Below are 24,642 nucleotides of genomic sequence, written 5' to 3' on the forward strand. Positions count from 1 at the left end.
CATCCTTCCTGCAGCCGCAGCCCCTGGGCTTATAGACGTACGGACCCATTCCATCTGTTCGATCAGCATTACCTCTCGCCGCCCCAGTGACACCATCTCAGCCACCCAGTTGCCTTTTTCCATGTCTTTTGCAGACTGGACTTTTGTGACTCTGCCACAAACTTTATATGCACTTTGCCTCTCAACATCTGCGCAATTTTTTTCTTTTTCTTTTGTATGGGATATGTATGTGATATGTATGTGATGTATGTTTGCTTGTACCCACTTATTATTTTATTGTCATTGTATTTTGTAATTTTATCCTGACTGTGGGGACTGTATGAGTGAGTGATAGTGTATACATGAGGGGACTGGGAGAACAGCCTGATGCCTCCGCCACTGAGTGCTATTGCAGAAGTAGTAGGGGGCCCAGGGCTACCCCCCATCCCGGAATGATTGAGAATGATAGCCTGCCAGAGAGAGCGGAGGCTTCGGGGGGGGGGGAATGGGGTCTACAGTTGCGGGAGTGGGCCGGAACATTACGGTCATGATGGGGAGGGGCAGGTACGGCGGGAACTTCAGGGCTAGCCATTACCAGGGAAGGAGGGTTCGCTATGTCGCAGCTATCCCTCCTTCCGGCCCTGTTAGTTCCACTCCAAGGCCAGATGGTGAGAGTGGTCAGGGCCCTGGGTTCAGGCTGTTGTTGCTAAATGCCAGGTCTGTAGTTCACAAGGCTCCCCTTGTCCGGGACCTTATATTAGATGAGGGGGCAGACCTGGCATGTATTACTGAAACCTGGCTGGGCCCGAGGGAGGAGTCCCCCTCACTGAAATGTGCCCAGAGGGTTTTCAGGTGCTTCATCAGCCGCGACCCCAGATAAGGGGTGGGGGAGTGGCTGTTATCATCCGTGGGTCATTAGTTCCTTGTAGGATCCCTGCTCCGGAGCTTGTCTGGGGTGAGTCCTTATTGATGAAGTTGGACCTTGCGGGTCAAGTGGGCTTGTTGTTAACGTACCTTCCTCCCAACATCATTGCAACAGCCCTCCCCTCGCTCCTTGAGTCAGTAGCCGAGCTGGCAATAGAGTTCCCCAGGCTTATAGTGCTGGGGGATTTCAACTTGCCTTCGCTCGGTGGACACTCTGATGGGGCGCAGGAGTTCATGGCTTCCATGACAGCCATGGACTTGACCCAAGTAATCCAGGGTCCGACTCACTCAGTGGGGCACACGCTCGACCTCGTATTCCTCTCGGAGCAGTGGAGACGTGATCTAGATTTAAGGGGCATTAAGATCTTGCCCTTGTCATGGTCAGATCACTTCCTACTGAGGCTTGACTTTCGGAGACCAATCCCCCACTGTAGGGAGGAGGAACCGATTAGGTGGTTCCGCCCCAGGCCCCTGATGGACCCTATGGGATTTCAGACGGCACTTGGAGAAATACCTGACACTCTTGTCCACAATCCGGCAGAGTCCTTAGTCCACGGCTTGGAATACAGCGGCGGCGGGGGCTTTAAACCTGATTGCGCCTTTACAGCCTCTCTGAGATAGTGGATCCAGGAGAGCTCCTTGGTTTACTGAGGAACACCGGGAGATGAAGCACCAAAAGAGACGCCTAGAGCGCCGCTGGAGGGCCAGTAACTCTGAGTCAGACCGAGCACTGATGAGAGCCTATATCAGAGCCTATCTCGTGGCAATACGGGCGGCGAAATGTGCGCATTTTGCCACTCTTATTGCATCCGCCGAATCGCGCCCAGCCGCCTTGTTTAGAATAACCCGCTCCCTCTTGAAAGGGAGGGATGCAGATGACCCTTTACAGGGTAGAGCTGAGGAATTTGTTCAGTTTCTAGCGGATAAAGTCCCTCGGATTCGGACAGACCTGGACTCCAATTGCACGGTACCAGCCGAGGTACCGGGGGAAGGTCTTGAGTGGAGCTTATGGAGCGAGTTTCAACTTGTCGCTCCTGAGGAAGTGGACAAGGCCATGGGAGCGGTGAGTGCCTCCACCTGTATACTGGACCCGTGCCCCTCCTGGCTGGTCTCGACCAGCAGGGAGGTGACATGTGGCTGGATCCGGACGATAGTTAACACCTCTCTCCGGGAGGGATCCTTCCCGCTCCTCCTAAAGGAAGCGGTGGTGAGACCCCTCCTGAAGAAACCGTCTCTGGACCCAGCCATTTTGAGCAACTATCGTCCAGTCTCCAACCTCCCCTTTGTTGGGAAGGTTGTCGAGAAGGTGGTGGCCTTTCAACTCCGATGGTCCTTGGATGAAACCGATTATCTGGATTCCTTTCAGTCCGGTTTCAGGCCTGGTTACAGCACAGAAACTGCTTTGGTTGCGCTGATCGATGATCTCTGGCGAGCCAGGGATAGGGGTCACTCCTCTATCCTGGTGCTTCTTGACCTCTCAGCGGCCTTCGATACCATCAACCATGGTATCCTTCTGCGATGGTTGCGGGAGGTGGGAGTGGGAGGCACCGTTTTTCAGTGGTTCTCCTCCTACCTCTTGGACAGGTCGCAGTCGGTATTGGTCGGAGGGCAGAGGTCAACCCCTAGGCCCCTCAATTATGGGGTGCCGCAGGGTTCGGTCCTGTCCCCCCTCCTATTTAACATCTACATGAAGCCGCTGGGTGAGATCATACGCTGGCACGGGATTAAATATCATCAATATGTGGACGATACAGGTACCAACTGTCATTAGAACCTCCAATCACAGGCTGTGCTTCGCCCGACCAATTAGAACGCAGCACAGGCTGTTGCTGGGCTATAACAGTATCCCTTCCCCTTTTTTTATTGTGAGCCACCCTGAGTCTCTCGGGAATAGGGCGGCATACAAACCCAATAGAATCCAAATCCAAATCCAAATCCAAATCCACACTTGAGTTGCCAATGGCTTGAGAGGAACTCTTCCAACTGAGTTACCTTTTTAACCCATCCAACTTGCACAGACAAGTGCTTTCTTTTCCTGACAGTTTGTGTATATTTTGTCACACTCCCCCTTGGATTATAGGCATATTGCTAGGCAATTTAATATTATAGTGCATTATGTTTATAAAACTTTATATTGAGTTATATTAACAGCTAAGATTAAATTTTGTGAAAATGATGACATCAGAGATTACCTAAACTCTCAAGTAAACCATTGTAATGTATATGATAAAATGTTCACTTTTTAAAATAGAAATATTTTTCATATAAGGACATTTGATAGTACCTTCTGTTTGAGAAAGAGAAAAGAGGCTTAAAGAAAACAGTTATTCCAACCCAATTTTGTTTCCGAGGAATCTGAAAGATGTCATGTTGAGCAATGGTAGCTTCTTGCTTTTTGCCTCCCCCCCAACAGGATACTATACTTTTACTTACAGCACTTTACTTACTTGTCTTTGGCCATTGAGGCCCACAGAAGAAGTGGCAGTGAGGTCATAGACATCTTCATCATGTAACCCTAGCAGCAAGTGACAACTTCCGCACTGAAACAGTCAGAAAAATGTTCATTAATTAATTTACTTTTACTGTGAGCTGCTTGTACTGAGTACAAAATTCAGGACATAAATTATGCTTCAGCCTCATTTATGTCTTGATATAAATGTTCATGTCACCTTTTATCACTAATGCAAAGTGCAGCTAAAAGTTCTCATAGCCTTCCTTGTTGGTGGGGGAAAAAAATTATGATAAGAAAAGTACTGGAACCCAGAATGTGTTACAATTACAATTAATTCCGTCTTGCTAAACTCGGCTTTGGTACATCTTCCTAAACTAGAGTTTAGCAGTGTTTCTTGTTTGCCTTTCACTGGGTAAGTCATGATTTATGATTCAGTAGCTTATTGGATGAGCCAGTGCTTGAGCAATGCGTTAGTTAGCCAGTGTGAAACATAAACTATTATAATCTTTGAAAATTTTTCTATAACTATCACAGCTATGCAAACCAACCTACTGTATAAATATTGCAATTAGGGCTGTGCAAGGTATCCAGACAGGTATTCATGAAATGCTCTCAAAGTAGGTGCAGCTCTCGAAGCAATAATAATGTAGCTGCTTCAAAGGCCTTTCTTAGATTTCTGATCTTATGTGTACATGCACAGAAGGCATTTATCTGGATTTATTTCCAAAGAGAAGTGAAATGCTTTCTATGCACGTGTTATCAGAGGTGGATTCCTAATGGTTCGGCCCAGTTCAGCCGAATAGGTAGTAACTTGGCCTGACATGTTACCGTACCGGTTCTATCCTGGGCGCCACCATCTTTATTTTCAGTTCTGCACATGCGCAGAACAATCTTCATTGAAAAATGTATCCCCCCCACACTTTTTAATGGTGTGTGCATACCAGTCCCAGAGATGGGCTGTTTTTTGCAAAAACGGAGACGTTTTTGCCTCCCCCCAGTCTCCAGAAGAACTCTGCAGGCTTCAGCAGGGCTGGGGGAAGGCAAAAATGCCCCCGTTTTTTCAGAAAATGGCCCATGTTCCACCTATTTTTTGCAAAAATGGGGGCATTTTTGCCTTCTCCCAGCTCTGCTGAAGCCTGCAGAGTGTTCCTGGGGGCTGGGGAGGACAATGACCTTTTTCTTACTGGGTAGTTTGCAGGCGCTCCCTTAGCTCTGGGGAGGCTGGACCCCCCCGTCAAAACATTTCACCACCGTTTCGGTGGGCATGGCTTGGTGAGAGGGTCATGTGACTAAGTGTGTGTGAGTGACATCAAGTTGGCCATGCCCGCTCAGTCACATGCCACCACCCCATCTAGCCATGTCCACCTAACCCGTAGTAGAATTTTTTGAAACCCACCCCTGACGTGTATGTATGCTTAGAAAATAGGATCCTTGAAATAACTTCACCAAAAGATGTAGCCGCCTTGACTTTCCAAGCAGAAGGTTCAGAGGAGTGTTTTCTTTGTTTTCTAAAGATCCATTAAAAATCCAGTAATTTTATCCTTTCAATGTACAGCTTTTTAATGATGCTTCCAGTTTTTCACATTTTTGGAACCTGAAATATTTTCATCTTGGATTAACACACTTTGTTTAATTTACAATCCATCTAAGGCAGGGGTTTTCAAACTTTTTGAATGGGGCAAATTCACGGTCCCTCACACTGTTTGAGGGGTCGGACTGGCTGGGCGGGCATGGCTGGGTGATCATGTGACTGGGTGGGCGTGGCCAAATTAGCAGTCCATTTTGCCTTTGTCCTTGCTGTGCCTGCTCAACCCAAGAAATCTATTTACTTAAGACCCCAGGGAAAAAAAGCACAGACATTCTTGCCACTTGCCACAACAGCAGGCTCCTTAAAATAGATCATTAAAAAAAGAATAAAACAAAGAGGATTTCCTTTAAAATAATTCCTGATCATATGTTTCAGATGACCACACAATAAACCAGACTGAGAACTGCACCAATTAAGACTGCAACTAAAACCCCCAAGATGGGCATTGAGAGTCATTGGAAGCAGGCGGAAGAAGGCGAGAATCATCTCTCTCTCTCTCTCTCTCTCTCTCTCTCTCTCTCTCTCTCTCTCTCTCCTCCCTCCCTCTCTCTCTCTCCCCCTCTCCCTCCCTCCCTCTCCTCCCCCATGGTGAATTAAGGAGAAATAATGGTCTCTCAGACTGTTGAGTGTCAGGCTATAGTTTGAAAAACACATGAACAAATTTCTGTGAACACTGCACATATCTTTATTTGTAGTGCAAAAAAACATGAAATAATACAATATTTAAAATGAAGAACAATTTTAACCAACATAAATATACTATTAATTTAATTGGGAAATGTGGGCTTGCTTATTTGGGATTACAGGACTAAAGGTCTTTTAAGCCTGGAGGAGAATTCACAAACTGATTTGCTTTTTGCCACACTTGTGCATGTATGTATATACACACATGAATATCTACTAAAATTGTTCAGCAACCAATTTGGTGGATGTACTTGATATATGGGAAGAATCAAAGCAGTGGGTGAATTCTCCTTCAGGCATTATACTGCATTTGAATTAGTGTTAGCCAAGTTCAGCTGATTTTGAAAAAGCTAGGAGATGTGGAGACATGTCCCCCCACCCACCCACCTTTAAAGCCCCTCTCTTACTCACCCACCAGCCCTGGGTCACATGGCTGTGAAAAACATCTGAAAGGTTTTTTTAAAGCACTTGAAGACCTTTAATACACTACTTTGCAAGCTGACAGCTGCTTTGCAAGCGGGCACCATCCCTTCTCCTACTCACCCAATGGCCCTGGATCACATGGCTGTGAAAAACATCTGAAAGGCTGTTTTTAAAACATTTTTAAAGCACTTTTAATGACTTTTAACACATTACTTTACAAGCTGGCAGCTACTTTTCATCCCACCACTCCATGGGCCGGATGCTTTGCAGAGCCGAGGTGGCGCAGTGGTTAAATGCAGCACTGCAGGCTACTGCTAGATCAGCAGTTCAGCGGTTCAAATCTCACCGGCTCAGGGTTGACTCAGCCTTCCATCCTTCCGAGGTGGGTAAAATGAGGACCCAGATTGTTGGGGGCAATATGCTGACTCTCTGTAAACCGCTTAGAGAGGGCTGAAAGCCCTATGAAGCGGTATATAAGTCTACTGCTATTGCTATTGCATTGGCGGGTCATATCCAGCCCACAGCCTGTAGTTTGAGGATGCCTGATCTAAGATATAACATTCCAATTAAAAAGATTTAAGATAGCAAATTGTTTAGGTTTGAAAAATTATGGTAAATATGAAACATCAATTAAAAAGCACCATGAGGAAACTAAGTTAGATTTTTAGTAAAGAATATGAGAAGACATACATTTTGGATATGTACTGTAATGAATGTTTAATAATGAAACACTGAGTTATATGCACAAGCTACAATATAATTTGGAATCCAAGATTAGAAGTAGTTGCTTGTTTGAATTTAAACCTAGACTATTCCATTTTTTTTCCAGGCACAAAATGATGAATTTTAAGTTCTATAGGCAAAAAATACTACTCCACTGATCAGGCCAAGTTAATCCATGTAGAGCTATTTATTGCTTTCATGGTATGGATCTATCTTTGAAAAATCTCTGGTTTTAGTGCTACTAATTTTAACTAGTGGTCTGCAGAACAAGGTCTCAGAAGCTAAAAACCTGCTATAGTTTTGAAATTGATAGTTTTTTAAAAAAAAATGCAGGATGTTATCTCAGTATGGCAGTTCAGGATGATGCAATTGTGTTAGTTCAGCTGTATAATGCTAATAATTTTCACAAACATAAGACAGTTGTTATAACTTTTCAGGCCCAAATTAGATCATTTCAAGATCTCAAGTTTCATGAACTGCTAAAGAAGTGAAAAGGGTGAGATTTCAGTTGTGCTGAAGGTAAGCTATTTTACAATAAAGCAATAATACAGTTCTGTGTACAAGAAAGCAAGTCATCCTAGTGGAGTGAACACCGTTTAAACAAATACTCAGCAATTAATATGGTAGAGCAATTTAAACATTTTATCCCATCTATAGCCTTTTCATTATATTCATATTTACATTTTATTACAATTAAAAACCACCATTGTATTGCACTGCCTTTTTCTCTGTACATATATATTCTATGTGTTGATAGATAAATAAATAGAGATAAAACATCAAGATTAACTTGAGGTATATGAACATCAATAAGTTATGTTGATTCAGAAAACATTCAAACTTTCCAGGAATAAAATGTTTGTTCTAAAGCATATATGTGTGTGTGTATTGTTTTATATATATAAAAAAAATCTAATATATATTAGATTTTTACAACCCCTGGTAAGCCCCAATTATGGGAGGAAGCTAACTGCTTCCAATCCCAGTAAGGGTATGGCTAGCTGATGAGAGCTAAATAGCTTGAAATAGATCTATACTAGTCTCCCTTTATTTATTTATCAGCACAAATAAAAACACACACACACACACACACACACACACACACACACACACACATATAATATTTGTGCTGATAAATAAATAAAGGGAGACTAGTATAGATCTATTTCAAGCTATTTAGCTCTCATCAGCTAGCCATACCCTTACTGGGAATCGAGCCTGTGCTGTATTGCCTCTAAGGCAGATGTGTTAACCATTGAGCCACAGAGCTTGACTCCTTATCAGCCAGCCAGGGTGAAAGGTATCTTTATCTTATTTATTAGCACAAATATAACAAATGTAACAAAAAAGCAACAGTAAAAAAAAAAATTGGGTTCTGTCTGGATGGTCTCTTGTGACGAGCCGAAGGACAGAGAATGGAAGTAGTGATCTTCCTCCCATATTTGGGCATAGCGGGGGTTGTAAATATATTATATATATCCTTTTTGCATTTGTAGTACTTTATATGCTTCCCAAGATTATATTTATGTTTTAATGATTTTAGTGATTATTATAATAAATTTAATAATAATGCCAAGCTCTACTTTCCTGATTGCCAGAAGTAATTAAGAAAACTGCTTTAGGAATTTTTTGTTAGAAATCCTTAGGGATGATAGAATCTCTGCAAATTTTGAAAAGTTCTTTTATGTTGGACCCTTAAATAAAAGGGTATTTATTACTGATATAAATTGGTATTCATGTTGTTTTACTTTAAATTTCCAGAATTATTAAGAATATATTAATCTTTAATCTACTCATCCTCTTTTCACTGTGAGAAATAATGTAAGAATTTATACTTGTGAATAACATTCAGCCACCTGCTTTTAGCAACTCAAAATGCTACTCTAGGGCAGATTGCAAAACAATAACACAAGCAACTTTTTCCAAGAAAACCAGTTTATGCTGGTGACTTTAGCCACAAATACATTTTTCAAATTTCTTTACTCCAAGCAATTGGAGGGTTTCTTAGCTTTAATCTAGTTAAAATGTGAGATATTAATATTGTCCTATTGTGTGATGTACTTGTTTTTAAAGGTGCCTATTATGATGTGCAAAATAGCAATGTAAGCAATTGTCTATAAAATAATTACATTAAAAATTGAAAATACTGCCAATAATTTCGACCCTTATTGTCAAATAAAAATATTAAAACAAAGCTCATTAAAAAAACATGCTGAAAGGCAGTATGATCTTGAATTAGCTATTTTTTTACAATCTTGTCAACTTGCAATCTTCAATTGACTAGCAGTATTTCCTCTAGGAGACAATTCCATAACTGAATGTTTTGTTGATAAGCTGCTACTCCTAATTGACGACACCTTGTGGGCTGAGCCAACTAGCTGGTGATGAGTTGTGTTTCCCATTCCCCCAAATAGCGTAGTGCATGTTGCAAAATTTTGAGGCAAACAGTATTATGTACTTGGATTATAAAACACGTAAATCTCTATAATTTAATGCAAAATCCTTAAATTACTCCTAGTACCTCATAGAAATCCAGCTTAGCACTTTTAGGACCAAGTTTTAATAATGCAGTCCATTTTTGCTGTTCAACTTAAGAAATAGAAAGTTCGTCAGCAGGGAATTACTTGATTGGCAGAAAATGATAAGTTGTTCTTTTGCTTCATTTCAGTTTCCTAGACCATATAGTCCAACTATGTTTTCCTCCTTACTATTTGCAACTCTGGCATTTCAGTCTCCAACCACAGGGATCACATATTATTTGTTGATTTCTGTTCCTTGATTTCAGCCTGACCTTGATCATGAAACTCATTAACTTCTTCTAGCTCAGTAGTTGGAGCATAAACATAATATTAAATTGTATAAACTGTCATACCAAAGGGCTGCTCAAAAATTGATATTATTTTGTTATTGGCTTCATTGTACCCAGATCCTATCTTTGTATATCCTTCCTGACTTTGAAAGCAGCACAATTCCTTCTTTTTTTTAATGTACTGAGTTGAAAACAGTAGCATCTTGAAATTCTAGTCCAATGATGGCGTACCTTTCGGGCCTCAAGTGCCCAAACCGGAATGTGTGTGCATGTGCGTGCACTGCAGTGCCGGAAATCTGAAGATCCACTGGCTGGTGCGTGCATGTCTGTTTTTTGGGCGTTTTAGGCCATTGTTTGGGCTGATTTCAGGCTGTTTTTGGCCCCAAAAAGGGCTCGCAAATGCCCAAAAAACAGCCTGAAAATGGCCCCAAAACCCAGCTTGATTTCTGGCCTTTTCTGGTCATTTTCAGTCGCTCCAGCACCTGTGAAGACCAGTTGGTTGGTGCACGTGTGTGCCAGAAACCAGAAGAGCAGCTGGCGACAGCGCACATGGCTAAAGAGAGGGTTCTTGGTGCCACCTCTGGCACACGTGCCCTAGGTTCGCCATCACGGTTCTAATCTATTTCAATTCATTAATTGTCAAACTGTCAGCATGCAGTCAATTCATTTAATTTTTCACTGTGCTGGACTTTCCCATGTCCAAGCTTTTAACATTCCATATTTCTGCTGAAATTGTCTTTTCAAAGCTCCATATTTGCTCTCCACACATGACAACAGCAGGAACTAAACATCCCGAGGGCTTTAAAGTTGTTACATCATAAACATGATGAATTCTGAAAGAACCTTTGCTCATCCTTGGTACATGTTCAGTCGGTGCCATTATCTACCTCCACCATGATGAGACAGTGTAACAGGACTGGAAGTTGGGATGGGACAAAGATTTTGAGAACAGAATTTGCCAAACATCACCAGCATCTTTTCTACTTTTTAGATCTGTCATTGGAACTAATTCCACAAATTGTCCAAACGGTACTTCTATCCGTTCCACAGATTTTTATTTGTAGCATCTCATTTGGAGTGGATGAAAGCTACTTTATCCTGCAAGTGTTTTGCTAATACAATAGACTACCAAGAGATCAATTAAATCTGTTTTCAAAACCAACCTTCAGAAACTGAATCAGCACTTGGGCAATTCTGTTTTTTGTTGATGCAATGATATAAAGAACTTACTACCACTGGATAAATGCAGCTCTGAAATCATTTTTATTGCAAGTTTTATTGCATCCTCATGTTACATATTTATTAGAAGAGGATGGTAAACTAGTATTGGTGGACCTGGGAGGTAAAGAAACTCTTCCTTTAATTTGCTAACCTTATTTTCTTCATATTTGAGGTATATATTAGTTAAGATAACATCTGTATTTTCAAATAATTAAAATCTATTGAACATACAAAAAACTAGGAACTATTAGTCAATATTAGCTGAATAATGGTTTATTAAGTTACAGTTGGTTAAGCTAGGTTTGAACAACTCATGAACTAGTGGCATTTTTTTGCAACCACCAGAGTAGCTCTGAAAGAAGTGAGCCCAAAACACTGATCAGCTGATCCAGAAATCTTGATGTTTTGAAGAGAACAGCAGTAAAGATAATTATGGATCAATGTGAGTAGATTTCTGAGATCTGGATGAATAATAATAGGTTATGTTACTTTACTTATATACTACATGTAAAAACTGGCTTCATCACTATGTCTATTTGTCTTTATTATTGTAGCAGCAAATTAAAATAACCGTATAAATTAAAAATAAAGAGTTATACATTCTACATCATTTAGCATTGGCAAACCAAAGTTATTACTGTGCCAAAGTACAATTAAGAGCAAAAGGCTGATAGCAAGGATATTAAGTACTAATGCAAAGCATGAATCTAGTCTGCCTATTTGGCCTGAGATATTCATGAATTAATGTAAATAAATTATACTTAATAAATTAACATAAGTCCATGAAAGGTTCTTTGCTTTCCTGCTGAAAACCTGAAAATGGATATTTAGAACCATCATGGGATAGGGATAAAATGTTTCAAATCAGCTTGAAAGGCCTTTGCAGTGTTTCTCTTAACTGAGTTATTCGATTATTTATTGAATATATCAATGAAAGGAATCCACTACTTCATTGAGTTATGTGGCAATTGGTGAATTAAGAGTTTCATTGATGTGTCACATTGAATTGCTATAAAATCATTGCATCAAAGGCAGGTCACAAACTATTTATATGCAATATTATTATATTATGTTGAGGTGGGCAGTTCTTTTTTTTGAAGCTTTCACTACCACTCCTCCTGTCCCCCCCACTCCCCATGGCACTGTGATTTCCTACCATTATAGGGTCAGAATTGCATGAATTTTGTACTGTAAGTTCTACATGTAGATTCTTTTTAAAAAGAAAATAAGTCTTCACACAACTGAAGAAATATACTCACCACCCAGCCCAATTTGCATGACTGCCTTGTTCATTTTAAATGTGCCCTTCCTATGTTGTTGCCACCAAAACATTGCAGATTCTTATAGTATATATATATATATATATATATATATATATATATATATATATATATATATATATATATATATATATATATATATATATATTTGTTAAATATTTTCTGAATATTTGATCTGAGAATTAAGCATGAAATGATTCAGTATAAATATTACTCTTGCCACTTCACGATATCTCTTGAATTTTAAGAGAAATGGCAAATTAGGAAATGAGCCATAACCTCTAAATATACTGATATATAGCCCGAACAACTTGAAAGGAAATGACAAAGCATGTATTCTTTGTCATATGGACATCATGATTAGCTTTAATATTCTATTTCAATAGACGCTTTAATGTTCTAAAGAAAAAAATTGGCTTGTTAACTTGACAGTACTGGCAGTTTAAAATACAGAAACAATTGACACCCGGAAATAGAGATACATGACTTAAGCATTGATATGGAAACATCTTTTTTTAAACTTTATACCATTAAAGGTGGCACTTGATGTTAGGAACAGCTACCACATTGCACAAAACTCTCAGACTCCCAAGCCTCTGGGAGAGGATTCAGGAAGCCTCACAGAGGTAAAAACAAAAACAAAACAAAATATAAAAAGAAGCCTAGCTTTTCAGGTGGCAATGGAGGTTATTCTACCCTATTTATGTACCCTCTGTATGCCTTTGCTATTTTTAACCTGATTGGTAGACATCTTTGTTGTAATTGCTTACATGGATTACTATAGTACAGATTTTCAAGCCTTAAGATAAATACTATAGATTTTGATTCATTTTCTAATAAGCTGCTTAGAATAGGGACTGATTATTTTTCATCACTTTAGTGTTGACTCTCAGCAACCACATAGATTTTAGATTTTCTCCAAGATTTGTCCCCAATCTGATCCCTTGATATCTTTCAAGGGTGCATCCAATGCTACTGTAATTGAGTCAATTCATTTTCCTGCTGGCTGACATCCTCTTTCTTTCACTTTTCCTGGAGACTTCCCTGAACAGCAACTTCACATAACATATTTGAAGCATAATAATTAAAAGCTGGGTCATTTGTATGGGCTCTGCTACTCTTCTATTTGTCCTACATAGTGGATGTTACCAGTGATGTGCGGTGAGGTTTATGGCCGGTGAGGCAAGCGGGCAAAAGCCGCCTTATGTCTGCTGCCCTATGTCTGCCAGCACCGGGGCTTCGGCGGGACACTCTATGGCCAGCATGGCAGCATGGCTTTAAAGTCCTGGCACCACGCCAGCCATAGAGTAGGACACATCCTGCTCTATGGCCGGCGCGGCGGCATGGCTTTAAAGTCCCAGCGCTGCACCGGCCATAGAGCAGGACGCGTCCCGCTTTATGGCGGGCATGGCGGCATGGCTTTAAAAAATAAAAAATAAAGTGCCAGCCCACACGTCAGCAGAGGCGGGTAAAACACACACACACACACACAAATTACTTATAATAATGCAAATTTCAATTACTTACCAATTACAATAATTTTGAATTCCCCCCCTCCCTCCAACCCACATACCTTTTCCAGCTGTTTCACAGAGGATTTCAACTCTCCTCTTGTTTGCCATGATGAAAATGTAAAAAATGTAAAAAGAAAAAGGCAAGAGCTGCTGGTCAGGCTGGATTAGCTGCTGCCAGAGCCTCCAATGGATGACTCTGCTTAACTGTTTAAAAAAAGCCTCTAAAAAAGTGCCCTCTACAGGAGGAGGCGAGAGAACCACGTGCCTCATCCACATAAGGAATTTTTCGCCTTTTATCCCTTGCTTAACTCTGCTCAAATGATCATAAAGGTAGACTAAATGAGGCACGTGGTTCTCCCGCCTCCTCCTGTAGAGGGCACTTTTTTAGAGCTTTTTTAAACAGTTAAGCACTAAGCAGAGTCTTCCACTGTGACTCTGGCAGCAACTACCTCAGCCTTTTTCCTTTTAATTTTTTTTTTCTTTTCATGATGACAGTGATGAGGCCCTGCCTCCCCTGACTGCACGTCACTGGCTGTTACAGTCCTTATATTGCTGGGTCTTTTGGTTTATGTTTTGGTGAGCTTTAGCTGGTTTGTGTGCTATGGTGATGCCATGTGATTTGAGTGGTCTGTTGGTTGTTTCATCAACAGGCTCCTAATATATTTTGAGTAATTAGTTGTAGGAATTAGTAATTAAAGAAAACAGAGGAATGGAAATCTTGCTGTGAAGAAAACTGTTATTTTCAAAACTGGGACAATTGTTCTAGTGATAAAGCCATTGCATATTATTCAATATACTGATTACTTTATACAAGTATCTAATTTATGATGGAAGCAATTAATTAGCCAACAATGATGAAAGCAGCATCATACCATTGCTGCAACATTGCATGCACATTCAGAAGAAAAATAGCATGACCCTGCTTTCATAATTCTAGCAAAACCAGCAAGAATCTGAAGATATCAGTGTTTATTAGGTAGCCGAATTTGTGCATTTCTGTCTCTGTCTCCTTCTTTTACATATATTGTGCTCTTCCTATATTTCAAAATTATTAAGACTTGCTTTCTTAAAAGCAGAAGAGTTATAAAGAAAATATGACTTGATTTGGCTGTTTGCATTAATAGATGTTGTAGGCACAGGTGAGAGCAAAATGTGGGCAGAGAAAAAGTATGTATTGCCAATCAGCTTGTGAAATGATGCACATATTTTTCTCTCTGTGATATTAATGATTCTAAGATAAGAAAAAAGCTTTATTGGAGTTGACCTTGTTACAACTCTATCCTTATGTTCAGTTAAGAAAAACAAGAGTGAGTAGAACTGTTTCACAAACTTCTGTTGGCAGGGATAATGTCAAGAGACATTTTGAGAGAGGTAAATACCGTAGTCTCCTCAGAAAAAAATCATCATCATCATCAATCTCATGGCACTAAGAAAACACATTTTCCTGAGTGTTATGATCCTTTGAGTCAATCATGATTTCTGGTGACTACATGGACCAATCTATGAAGTTTTCTTGGCGACAATTCAGAAGTGGTTTTCAGCCCAGTCTTGCCTGGTAAAATTTGTTCCTCTTCAATATCTTTGAAGGATAATCTATCTATAGAGTGAGATACTTTTAAAATTAACTTCTGGATCCATTGTTCAAAAATATCCTTTAATATGATGTTAAACTACTGAATTTTGCTCCATTCTGTAGCAATGTGTTCTTCTCTTTAATTATAATCTTTAGTTTTTTTTTCTATTTCTTCTACTGCCCATCCTTCAAAGTCCCATTCTGTTTTTTTTTAAATAATTCTAAATGAAAACATTGTCCCACAGGAATGATTCTTACAAATTATCCCAAAACCTTCTGGACCCTTAGTTCATTTTCAAACCATACCTTTTTGATGTTTAGTTAGTTAGTTAGTTAACTTCATTGTCATTGCACCTTGTACAATGAAATTAATTAAAAATGTTTTAAAATTCTTAAAATTGTATTTGGATCCCCCCTCAAGGATTGAACAAAATGCTACAGAATTTGTCAGTCCAAAGGTTCCTAATAGTTAAAAAGTTAACAAGCAATTTCCAAAGGAAGAATGGGAATCCAGTGTCCTTTTGAAGAAGCTAACCTAAGCAATATGGTCATTCCTTCATCTCCTAGAACTCTAAAACCCATTGGAGACTGTTGCCTTGCAGTCTTCTTGAATAAAGCAACCGTCTGGAGCACCTTTAGATGATCTCAAGTCCCCACTTCGTCCAGAGAATTACAAAGTTTGTCTATTTGCCAGCTCTCCATTCCACTACATTTGTTTCCACTTTGCCATTTCTTCCCCAAAAGTGCTCGTAGTGCAGTATGTTTTACTACTACGCTATAAAGTATTTTGACAGAGAACCATAGTTTTCTCAGATAAAAATCATCACCACCACCACCACCACCATCATCTCGTGCCATTAAGGAACCAATTTTTATAAAGATTATCTATTTTTAGAACTGAAGCTTATTTTATTTCTTTGGAGAAATATTTTCCACTTTTCAATTTAAATGGTTTCTCAAAGTGAAGCATGATTATTATGGAAACAAACTTTATGACATACAATTTTTGCAATTTAGAATAAAAACCTAGAAATACCTAAGAACGCTGCTAATAGGAAAACTGGCAAAATGTATACTACCATACTTCTTAACATAGTTAAGATTTAAAATCCAGATGAAAAAACTAGAATGGATAATGCACTTAAATGGGTGAAAGTGAGGAATTCCAGATAGTAATGAGTTCAAACATTTATGATAATCCTCCAAAATACTGTACTGAACAAACCACAATTTATCTATTTGACACAATGTACTTCCGACACTACCACATCACCAAAAGTTTCATTTCCCAATATTTCTAAAGCAATTTGAAACTAACTGGCAATTGTCAGTTGAATATTGAAATGCACATGATATGGAATCAGCTTTCTTGTCAACTGATAAATGGGAGAACAAAAAAAGGAAGGAAGGCAGGAAGGCTTCAGTGTTTTGAATTTAAAAAGAATGGAAACATCCAAGTTGTGTGTGAGTTGTCATGGTAAAATGGTAAACTATTGGCAGTTTTGCAATTATGGGCTGCTGCAGCTGAAAATTAACAATATTTACTGGACATTCCGTGGCAGATGGAAGCTCAGAAGTTGTGAGGTGAGATGAAACGGATTGCAAATGATGAACAACCATGCAAGAAAACACAAGCTTTGGTCTCATTTTTTTCTGTATTTATTTAATAAAATAGAACAAAGAAAAAAATGATCAAAATAAAATCAGTAACAATAAAATATATAAGGGTTTTTCAAACATATACTGTTTGTGTGTATGCATCTATTTGTATGTTTATGGAGGGAGAAATAGTGTCCACACTCAACAATTTCAGGAAAATTTCATTGTAATTGTCCATGCAGAATCTATGTAAGCAACTTATTTACATGTGACAAGTAGCAGATTTTCAACCCCTGAATAATTAAGAGCCATAATTTTATCTTTTCAATGGTGAAGGACTACTCTCTTAGCAATAGGAAGGGCATAGAGAATTATAACATGTTCATCATTAGTTTGCATTTGTATGACAAGCCATTAGTCTCTTTTGTTCCAGTTGACCAGTAGAAGACTAAGGAGTAAGATGCCATTTATTAATCAAATTTATAACCTGCACACTCCTAAAAAATCTAGTTTAGTCATTTGCAATAAAAGTTAGCATCATTAATCAAATCAATAAAATTTCAAAAACCATTATACAAACCATAAATAACAATAGCAAAGATAATATAAAATTTCAGATACCAAAAATAACAAAACCACAATATTAAAACCAGATTGCTAAGGAAGAAAAGCCTAATCATAATCAATTGTAACTGTTTCTGTCTCTGAGTGGTGGGTTACGGCCAGTACGCCCCAGTACAGGCATATCGGTGCCTGCTGGGAGCACCAGGTAATGTTCCAGTATGGTGCTTCGGAGGGCCCATCCTTACCTGTATTTGACCCAACCGGGCCATTTGCACACGGAGCGTTACGGTGCCTGTGTGATTCTCCACCGAGCATCTGGAATGTTGTGGGTGGTGGGTGCGCATGCACGCGCAGCATGTGTGCACGTGGTGGACGCTTGGCCCATCCACCACGGTTGCGACGGGATCTGGAACCCACCACTGCACCAACTATATAAAACATCTCAAGGACAATGAGAGTTCTTATAACATAAAAAGAAAACTATTTTCAGAAATTATTCAACTTGAGGCATAAATAAATGCATAGCTAATAGACTACAATGGCTTTGCTAAAATAACTTAAGAAAAAATAGGCATCTTAATATATTGTAACTTGGAGCAGTATGTTTTTCACTGGTTCTAAATCAGTTTTAGAAATTGACACAGAACAATGTTTATTATTGTTAAATAATACACATGAAGCTCAATCTAGTTTATTCTGCCACCTACTGGCAACACTTAATAGTTTGCTCTTGATGCTGATTTAAATTGGGAAATTATGAAATATTTAATTTAAAAGAGGGAATGCAAGTTTATCAATCAAAAGTTTAACCTTGTAAGGAAATAAAGCATAAGTTGCTACAATATGAGCCCTTAAGACTAGCATGGCACCATGCTAGTATAAGCCCAACTACTACCTCTTTAATTATACATAGTTATATAGTTATTTTTATAGTTATATAGTTATATTAGGGAACTACACAGCCAATGACCCATTGGATCATCCTTTCAGAGTTGTTTCTTAGCTAATTTCCTTCAACAATGAGTGTTTTTAGTGTACTGTCTTCACTGGAAAAGTTGGGATACATTCAGATATGTATTTGCCTTGAAAATAGCCCATATTGAGCTATATAGTACAGTCAAACATCAGCCTGGGAATTCTTTTATGATAATTTTTATGTCATAACATTTGCCAAATTTCAATTCCACATGAACTATGAATCCTAGATTTTGAATGCATTTTTATATTAGTCAATTTGACATTATCTTGGTTCAAAATGTTTTGTCCTACTGGTGCATCATTTCACTCAATTAAAAGTTACAGGAAAGAAAATTTTAGTAGTGTATAGATAGTTAATAAATTATTTCATATCTTCCCTTTCCCTTTTATTACGATGATTTCATATACATAAACCAAAAACTGTGCATATTACTCACCTATAATACACAGACCTGTATTTTGGTAACCTTGGATTTTATTATTTAAATTTGACATTTTCAACAATATAATTTCATTATAAGGCATTTTGTTATTACATGAAGAACATGCAGGGTTGTGCAATAATGCAATTTAATAACCTGAGCCTCTGGCCATGGCAATAATTGCATGCTTACATCTACAAATTGCCTACATTCTTAAAAAACAGCTGCTAGTTTGCACAATTCCAAAAGTAATCATTAGCATAGTAAGTAGCACACCAGCTATTTTATGCTTAATTTTACATCTGCTCAGTAATTTGAAATACAGTCAACTAGCAGCTCTTCTCTACAGAATGTTACTGTATAGTAAATTTAACCCTTATTAAAAATGAGACTATGGCTTCTAAAAGAATATGCTGAAAGAAAGTCCCCAGAATTGACTAAAATTTATAATACATTTTACTCTTTTTGAACAATTCTTTGTTCCTAGTTGGAATTTAGTCCTATGCTTTTGATACCTAGATTTAAGTTCCCTTTAACTGATGAGACAAACCTGGGAGGAAATATGAAGAGGATCAGGCAACAGGCTATGTTGATAGGACTTTCCTAGGATTAATTTAACCAGCATTTTCACAATTCATTTTTTTGACTCTGTTACAAATTGAACCATACATTAAAAACATGGGTTGGTTCCAACAATACGTTAAGCTAAAATGTAGTTCGACAGCTTGAAGTTTGGTGTAGCATAAGAACATATCTACCATTTGGCAACCATTTATGTCATATGATTTTGTATAGATAAACTACATGAAGTTTGAGCAATTTGAAAGTAAAAAGAGGTATTTAAATAAAACAGCTTGTTACCTTTAAATAAGAATGCACAAATACAAGCTATATTTATATTTGCCTCTCAGAAGAGTTGCACATGGACCAGTGGTGGGTTTCAAAAATTTTGGGAACCTACTCTGTGGGTGTGGCCTCCTTTGTGGGAATGTCTTGCCGGCCATGTGTTCTCTCTCTCTCTCTCTCTCTCCCCTTCCTTTTGTCTCTGTCCCTTTTTTCTTTTCTTTCATCTCTCTTTTTTATTTATTTCTTCCTTTCTTTCTCTTTCTCTCTCTCTCTCTGTCAGTCTGTCTTTCTTTGTGTGTGTGGGGGGGGGAGTGGGGGGTTTCAAAATTTTTTGGAACCTCTTCTGCCTGCTTTCCGGGTCCACTGGTGGAACCTCTTCTAACCAGTTCGGTAGATTTGATGAACCGGTTCTACCGAATAGGTGCGAACTGGTAGGAACCCACCTCTGACATGGACCACAATTGCTAAGTCAGATTGGAACCTTTAATTATTTTTCTGACAGTTGTTAAATGAATCACTACAGTTACTTACACAGTTGTTATGTGAATCTGGCTTCTCCATTGACTTTCCTTGTCAGAACGTTGCAAAAGGTGATAACATGACCCTGGGGCATCACAGTCATCATAATTACATGCCAGTTATCAAGTCTGAATTTTTATCATGTGACCATGGGAACGTTGCAACTGTTTTAAGTGTGAAAACTAGTCATAACTCAGTTTTTCTAGTGCTGCTGTAACTTTGGTTGCTGAACGAATTGTTGTAATTTGAGACCTGTATAGAATTTACATCTGAAAGGGTTAATCAGACATTTGGCAAAAGGAGGACATGTTCTCCCTCCCTAGACAGCCTTAAAATCAAATATTGTCTGGTACTATTTTAACAACACAGCCATTAAACATTTATATATGTGTCATTGTATAAATTGTTTGTTTCTTTTCCTTGCCTATTGAGATTCAAAGCCTAGATTTACATTATTTCCTGATTCTAGCCCCTTGTTTCTTTCAATCTGCACCTTTCATATGTATTATACCAGTGTTTTTCAACCACTGTGCCGTGGCACACTAGTGTGCCGTGACATAGTGTAAGGTGTGCCGTGGGAAAAACACCTGCCTATAGTCAATATAGGCACAGAGTTATTTTTTTTTAACATTTTCTAATGGTGGTGTGCCTCGTGATTTTTTTCATGAAAAAAGTGTGCCTTTGCACAAAAAAGGTTGAAAAACACTGTATTATACGCATGTTTCTAGGGTGAAGACAAGCATGTTTTCCTGGATTCTTTACTAGCATGTTCTTGAAAATAAAAATATACTAGAAAGATTCAGCAGTCAACCCCCCCCCCCCCATTTTCTGGAAAAAGTGATTTTATACACATATAGGCCTAAATACTTTTTCTTCTGTTTCAAATGTATTTTGTTGCAGATGCCAAAAGATTAAGCAGTTGGTGTTGCAGAAAATGACAGGCTTTAGACTTCTTAGGATACAGGAAAAGTTTACTTGGCAGCCAAGTTCAGAAAGCTAGCTCATGGCTAGCATTGCAAGTTCTGAACCACCTTCATTATCGAAGCACGCGTTCTTATACATTCTCAAAGGCAGCGTAACATGGAAATACTTAACTCATTTCTTAGTGGTTACCTTGAGGAGAAAGCCTTATAAGGAGATGGGGTCTTACTTCTCCTTTTGTTACAGGTATGGATGTGTCATTAATGAACTTTAATTGAACTTTGTGGTTTGGACTTTTGACATAGGTTTTGACATAGGGACGTTGGCTAGAACATTTTGTGGTTAGGCACTTGCTTCCTGTTCTTTTGCAAGCTGCAACTCTGCCTATGTAGCTTTTTAATACAGAAGTAAAGGGGTCCCGAGAGGCTGTCTAGCCTGACCCAGTAGGTTTCGCACAATGTCCAAATCTCACTTGATGTCCTACTTTATCTCCATTCGTCCTCCTTTCCTATTCTCCAAATCCTCCTTTGCCTCAAGAGGGATCTGCTAATCCTCACTCGCATCTCTTTCCGTTTACAATTAAGCAACGTGGAAGGGGAGCGGTATTAATGACACATTAAGGCACCTGGAGTAATGCTCATCTCCGCCTCATGTTATCTCAACAATCTGACGGGGGGGGGTGTAAAGTATCGTAAGATCTTCCCATTCACCGTTATTTATTTTGGACACGAATCTGAATATAAACATAAACCCGCCTTATCCTACTGCGGTTACAACCACCTTAGCGGAGGAATAAAAGACGATTATAAAGATCTCTCCAAGAGAGATCAACAATAACAACACTCCACCCCGGACGCACGACTGCCCTCCCTCCACTAACAAAGTCAACGCTCCCGCGCGGGAGAGCCGCCGGCAGTTGGAAAGGGCGGAGCCAGAGAGGCGGCGAAGGCAAACGCGCATGCAGGCTCTGATTGGTGGCTTCTCGCGCAGGCGCTCGAGGCCCGGAGCCAAGGAGGCCGCGGGGCTTTTTTTGTCAAGGAAACGCCAGTGTTGACGGCTGTGGCGTCCTTCTCCGCTTCCAACGCAACTGCCCTCTTGGCAACTTTAAGACCTGTGGACTTCAACTCCCAGAGTTCCTCAGCCAGCAAAGCAAAGCAAAGCTAGCTGAGGAACTCTGGGAGTCGAAGTCCACAGGTCTTAAAGTTGCCAAGGTTGGAGACTACTGCGCACGTTTTCGCCGCCCAACGTCTCGTTCCAGCCAGGCGAAGAGCCATGCCTGTACACTGGAAGGTGAGATCGGGCTGCCGCCGCCGCCGTGACCTCAGCGAGAGGCTTCTCCCCTCTTTGGCTCGGGAACTTTAAGCCAGAAGAAGCCCTCGGCTTCCGCTCTTTATCTCGTCTCTCCTCCCCTCGCGCATCCTTGATAATTGGCCGTTGCGTTATTGGTCGTTTCGCCCATATTGTCATCGCTTTGGGGATTCGTTCCCTCTCCACCAGCAAATAATCCGAGTCGGCTTGCTGCTGGTAGTCTCGTTGACCCTTCGCCAAGCCCAGCCTAAGGGGGCCCAGGATAGGAAGGCAGTGAGCCTATCTGAGTTAGTTAGCATGTGGTTATCAACGGGAATGAGCTGTCATGGGAAACTAGGATCGGTGGTAAGTCTCAAGGCTGGCTCTCTCCTTCTTCAGGGTCCTTATTCAGATGTTAAAAGCTGTACGACGAGGGGAAACTCCATTGTCTGCTCTGCTTGGGCTCAAATGGAAAGAATATATAATATAATAATTAATATATAATAATATATAATAATATATAATAATTAATAAATAATAACAACAACAACAACAACAACGTCCTAGGCCCCTGGGTGGGGCCCGACTAGTAATCAATGCCAAATCCGGCGAAACAACTGGCCGCTGTGAAACAATTGTATAATAATAATAATAATAAAAAAAAATTAGCCTAATGCCGATAATACATTTAACACAATTGGAACCTGCTAGAGGAAAAAGTGTCATAATTCAATTTGTACCATTTAGAAGATGACTTATCTTTGCATCTTGGGCAATGATATTTTATGGTCTATCCCAGGGTGTTACTGAAATGAATTGGAACAGCCCAAGAATGTAGTAGGAAACCTCTTGGATATTTGTGGGATGAGATGAGTTGAGCTGTGGGGAAGTGCTTATTTGGATTCTTTGCTTTGAGTTTAGAGAGGTGATGAATTGAGTTTGACAAGATGTCCTATGTGGAAATAAGGACGATAGTGTAACCATTGTGAGTGATAAAGATAAAAAACATAATTCAGTTTGCAGTAGATCAGACAAAAGCTACTGAAGTGTGAAATAAAGAGAAAGCTAAGTGGCTTTTAAGAAAGTAGGCACATAATTTTCAAGGCATTTGAAATATATATGAATACCGTGTTTCCCTGAAAATAAGGTCTTATTTTCTTTTGACCCCCCAAATATAGCTTGAGTCTTATTATTACGGAGGGTTTATTGTTTTGGGTTGCTGGGAGGCTGCTTTCTTGCGAGCGGGCTCCTGAAGAGCCAGGCACAGCCCCAGGGGCGAATCGCTGTGTTTCGCTGTCGCAGCAGCACAACACAGCAGCGTGAGGTGACCACGCTCACGAGCAGCCACCCGGTAACCCCCCCTTTCCAGCCATTCAGCGCACCATTCACTGACTCTCTTCCAGCAGCTGGCCCACAACCATAGAACACACTCTCAGAGCGGCGACTGCCGGAAGACTTGGCAGCCAATCTCCGGGGTTTGGAAGCCAGAGAAGAAACTGCCCTCTGGCTCCTGCGGCTCGGCACCTTTGGAGTGCCCCTAGGTCAGTGAATGGGGCTCTGCACGGCTGGAGAGGGGGGTTGCGCGAGCGGCTTTTCCGCTCCCTGCTCGCGCGACTCCCAGGCTCACGATGCCCTTGCCTAACTCTCCCTGCAGAGCCAGGGCATCTCCACTTCTGCCGCCGCCCGCCGCATGGCTTTTTCTACGGATTCCAAAGCACGGAGGTAGGATGCCAAGTCTTCTGGCAGTTGCTGCTCTGGGAGTATCCTCTATGGTTGCGGGCTGGCTGCCGGCAGAGCGTACTCCCAGAGTGTACACCATAGAGCCGGAGGGTTTTGAACAGGTGCTCCCGCGGCTTGGCGATATCCCTAGATCAGTGAATGGCACTGTGCCCGGCTGGAAAGGGGGTTGCCAGGCAGCTGCTCAGGAATGTGGTCACCTCATGGCTGCTGTGCTGCTGCTTCGACAACGCAACACAAGCTGTTCGACCCTGAGACTGGTCCGGCTCTTCGGGAGTCCACTCGCAAGAGAGCAGCTGCCCGGCAACCCCCCTCTGCAACTGGGCACAGCGCTGTTAACCGACCTAACGGTATCCCAAAGGCACCAAGCAACGCGAGCCCCTTTCCCCCCACCTCTTTCCTGCGGCTTGGCGCCTTTGGGATACCGCTAGGTTGGCGAGTGGTGCCTCGCTGGAGGGGGGGGGGGATTGTCCAAGGGGCTTATTTTTTTGGGGGGGGCTTATATTTTTGCCACCCAAAAAATGTGGCATGGCCTTAGTTTAGTTTCAGGACATGTCACATTTTCAGGGAAACACGGTATTAATTTATTTTAACACTTT

General features: G+C 40.4%; 1 protein-coding gene across 3 annotated transcripts in view; it reads left to right on the plus strand.

Annotated features, from left to right (window-relative positions):
• The first annotated feature begins 22,185 nt into the window (after positions 1-22,185).
• SAXO6 (stabilizer of axonemal microtubules 6) overlaps positions 22,186-24,642 on the plus strand; it is a 37,747-nt gene continuing 35,290 nt past the window's right edge. Inside the window, exon 1 of one of the 3 annotated variants that reach the window (XM_014070377.2) lies at positions 22,186-22,309. In XM_014070377.2, the coding sequence (XP_013925852.2) occupies positions 22,292-22,309 (18 nt within the window). In that variant the 5' untranslated portion in view covers positions 22,186-22,291. Of the gene's footprint in view, positions 22,310-22,470; positions 22,673-24,642 lie in introns of those variants that run through there. The other 2 variants (XM_087723465.1, XM_087723466.1) reach the window with 2 other exon arrangements.

Source organism: Thamnophis sirtalis, unplaced genomic scaffold (assembly GCF_051295495.1).
Source record: "Thamnophis sirtalis isolate CommonGarterSnake01/CBP01778 unplaced genomic scaffold, rThaSir2_p1.2 scaffold_9, whole genome shotgun sequence".
Classification (NCBI taxonomy): Eukaryota; Metazoa; Chordata; class Lepidosauria; order Squamata; family Natricidae; genus Thamnophis; species Thamnophis sirtalis.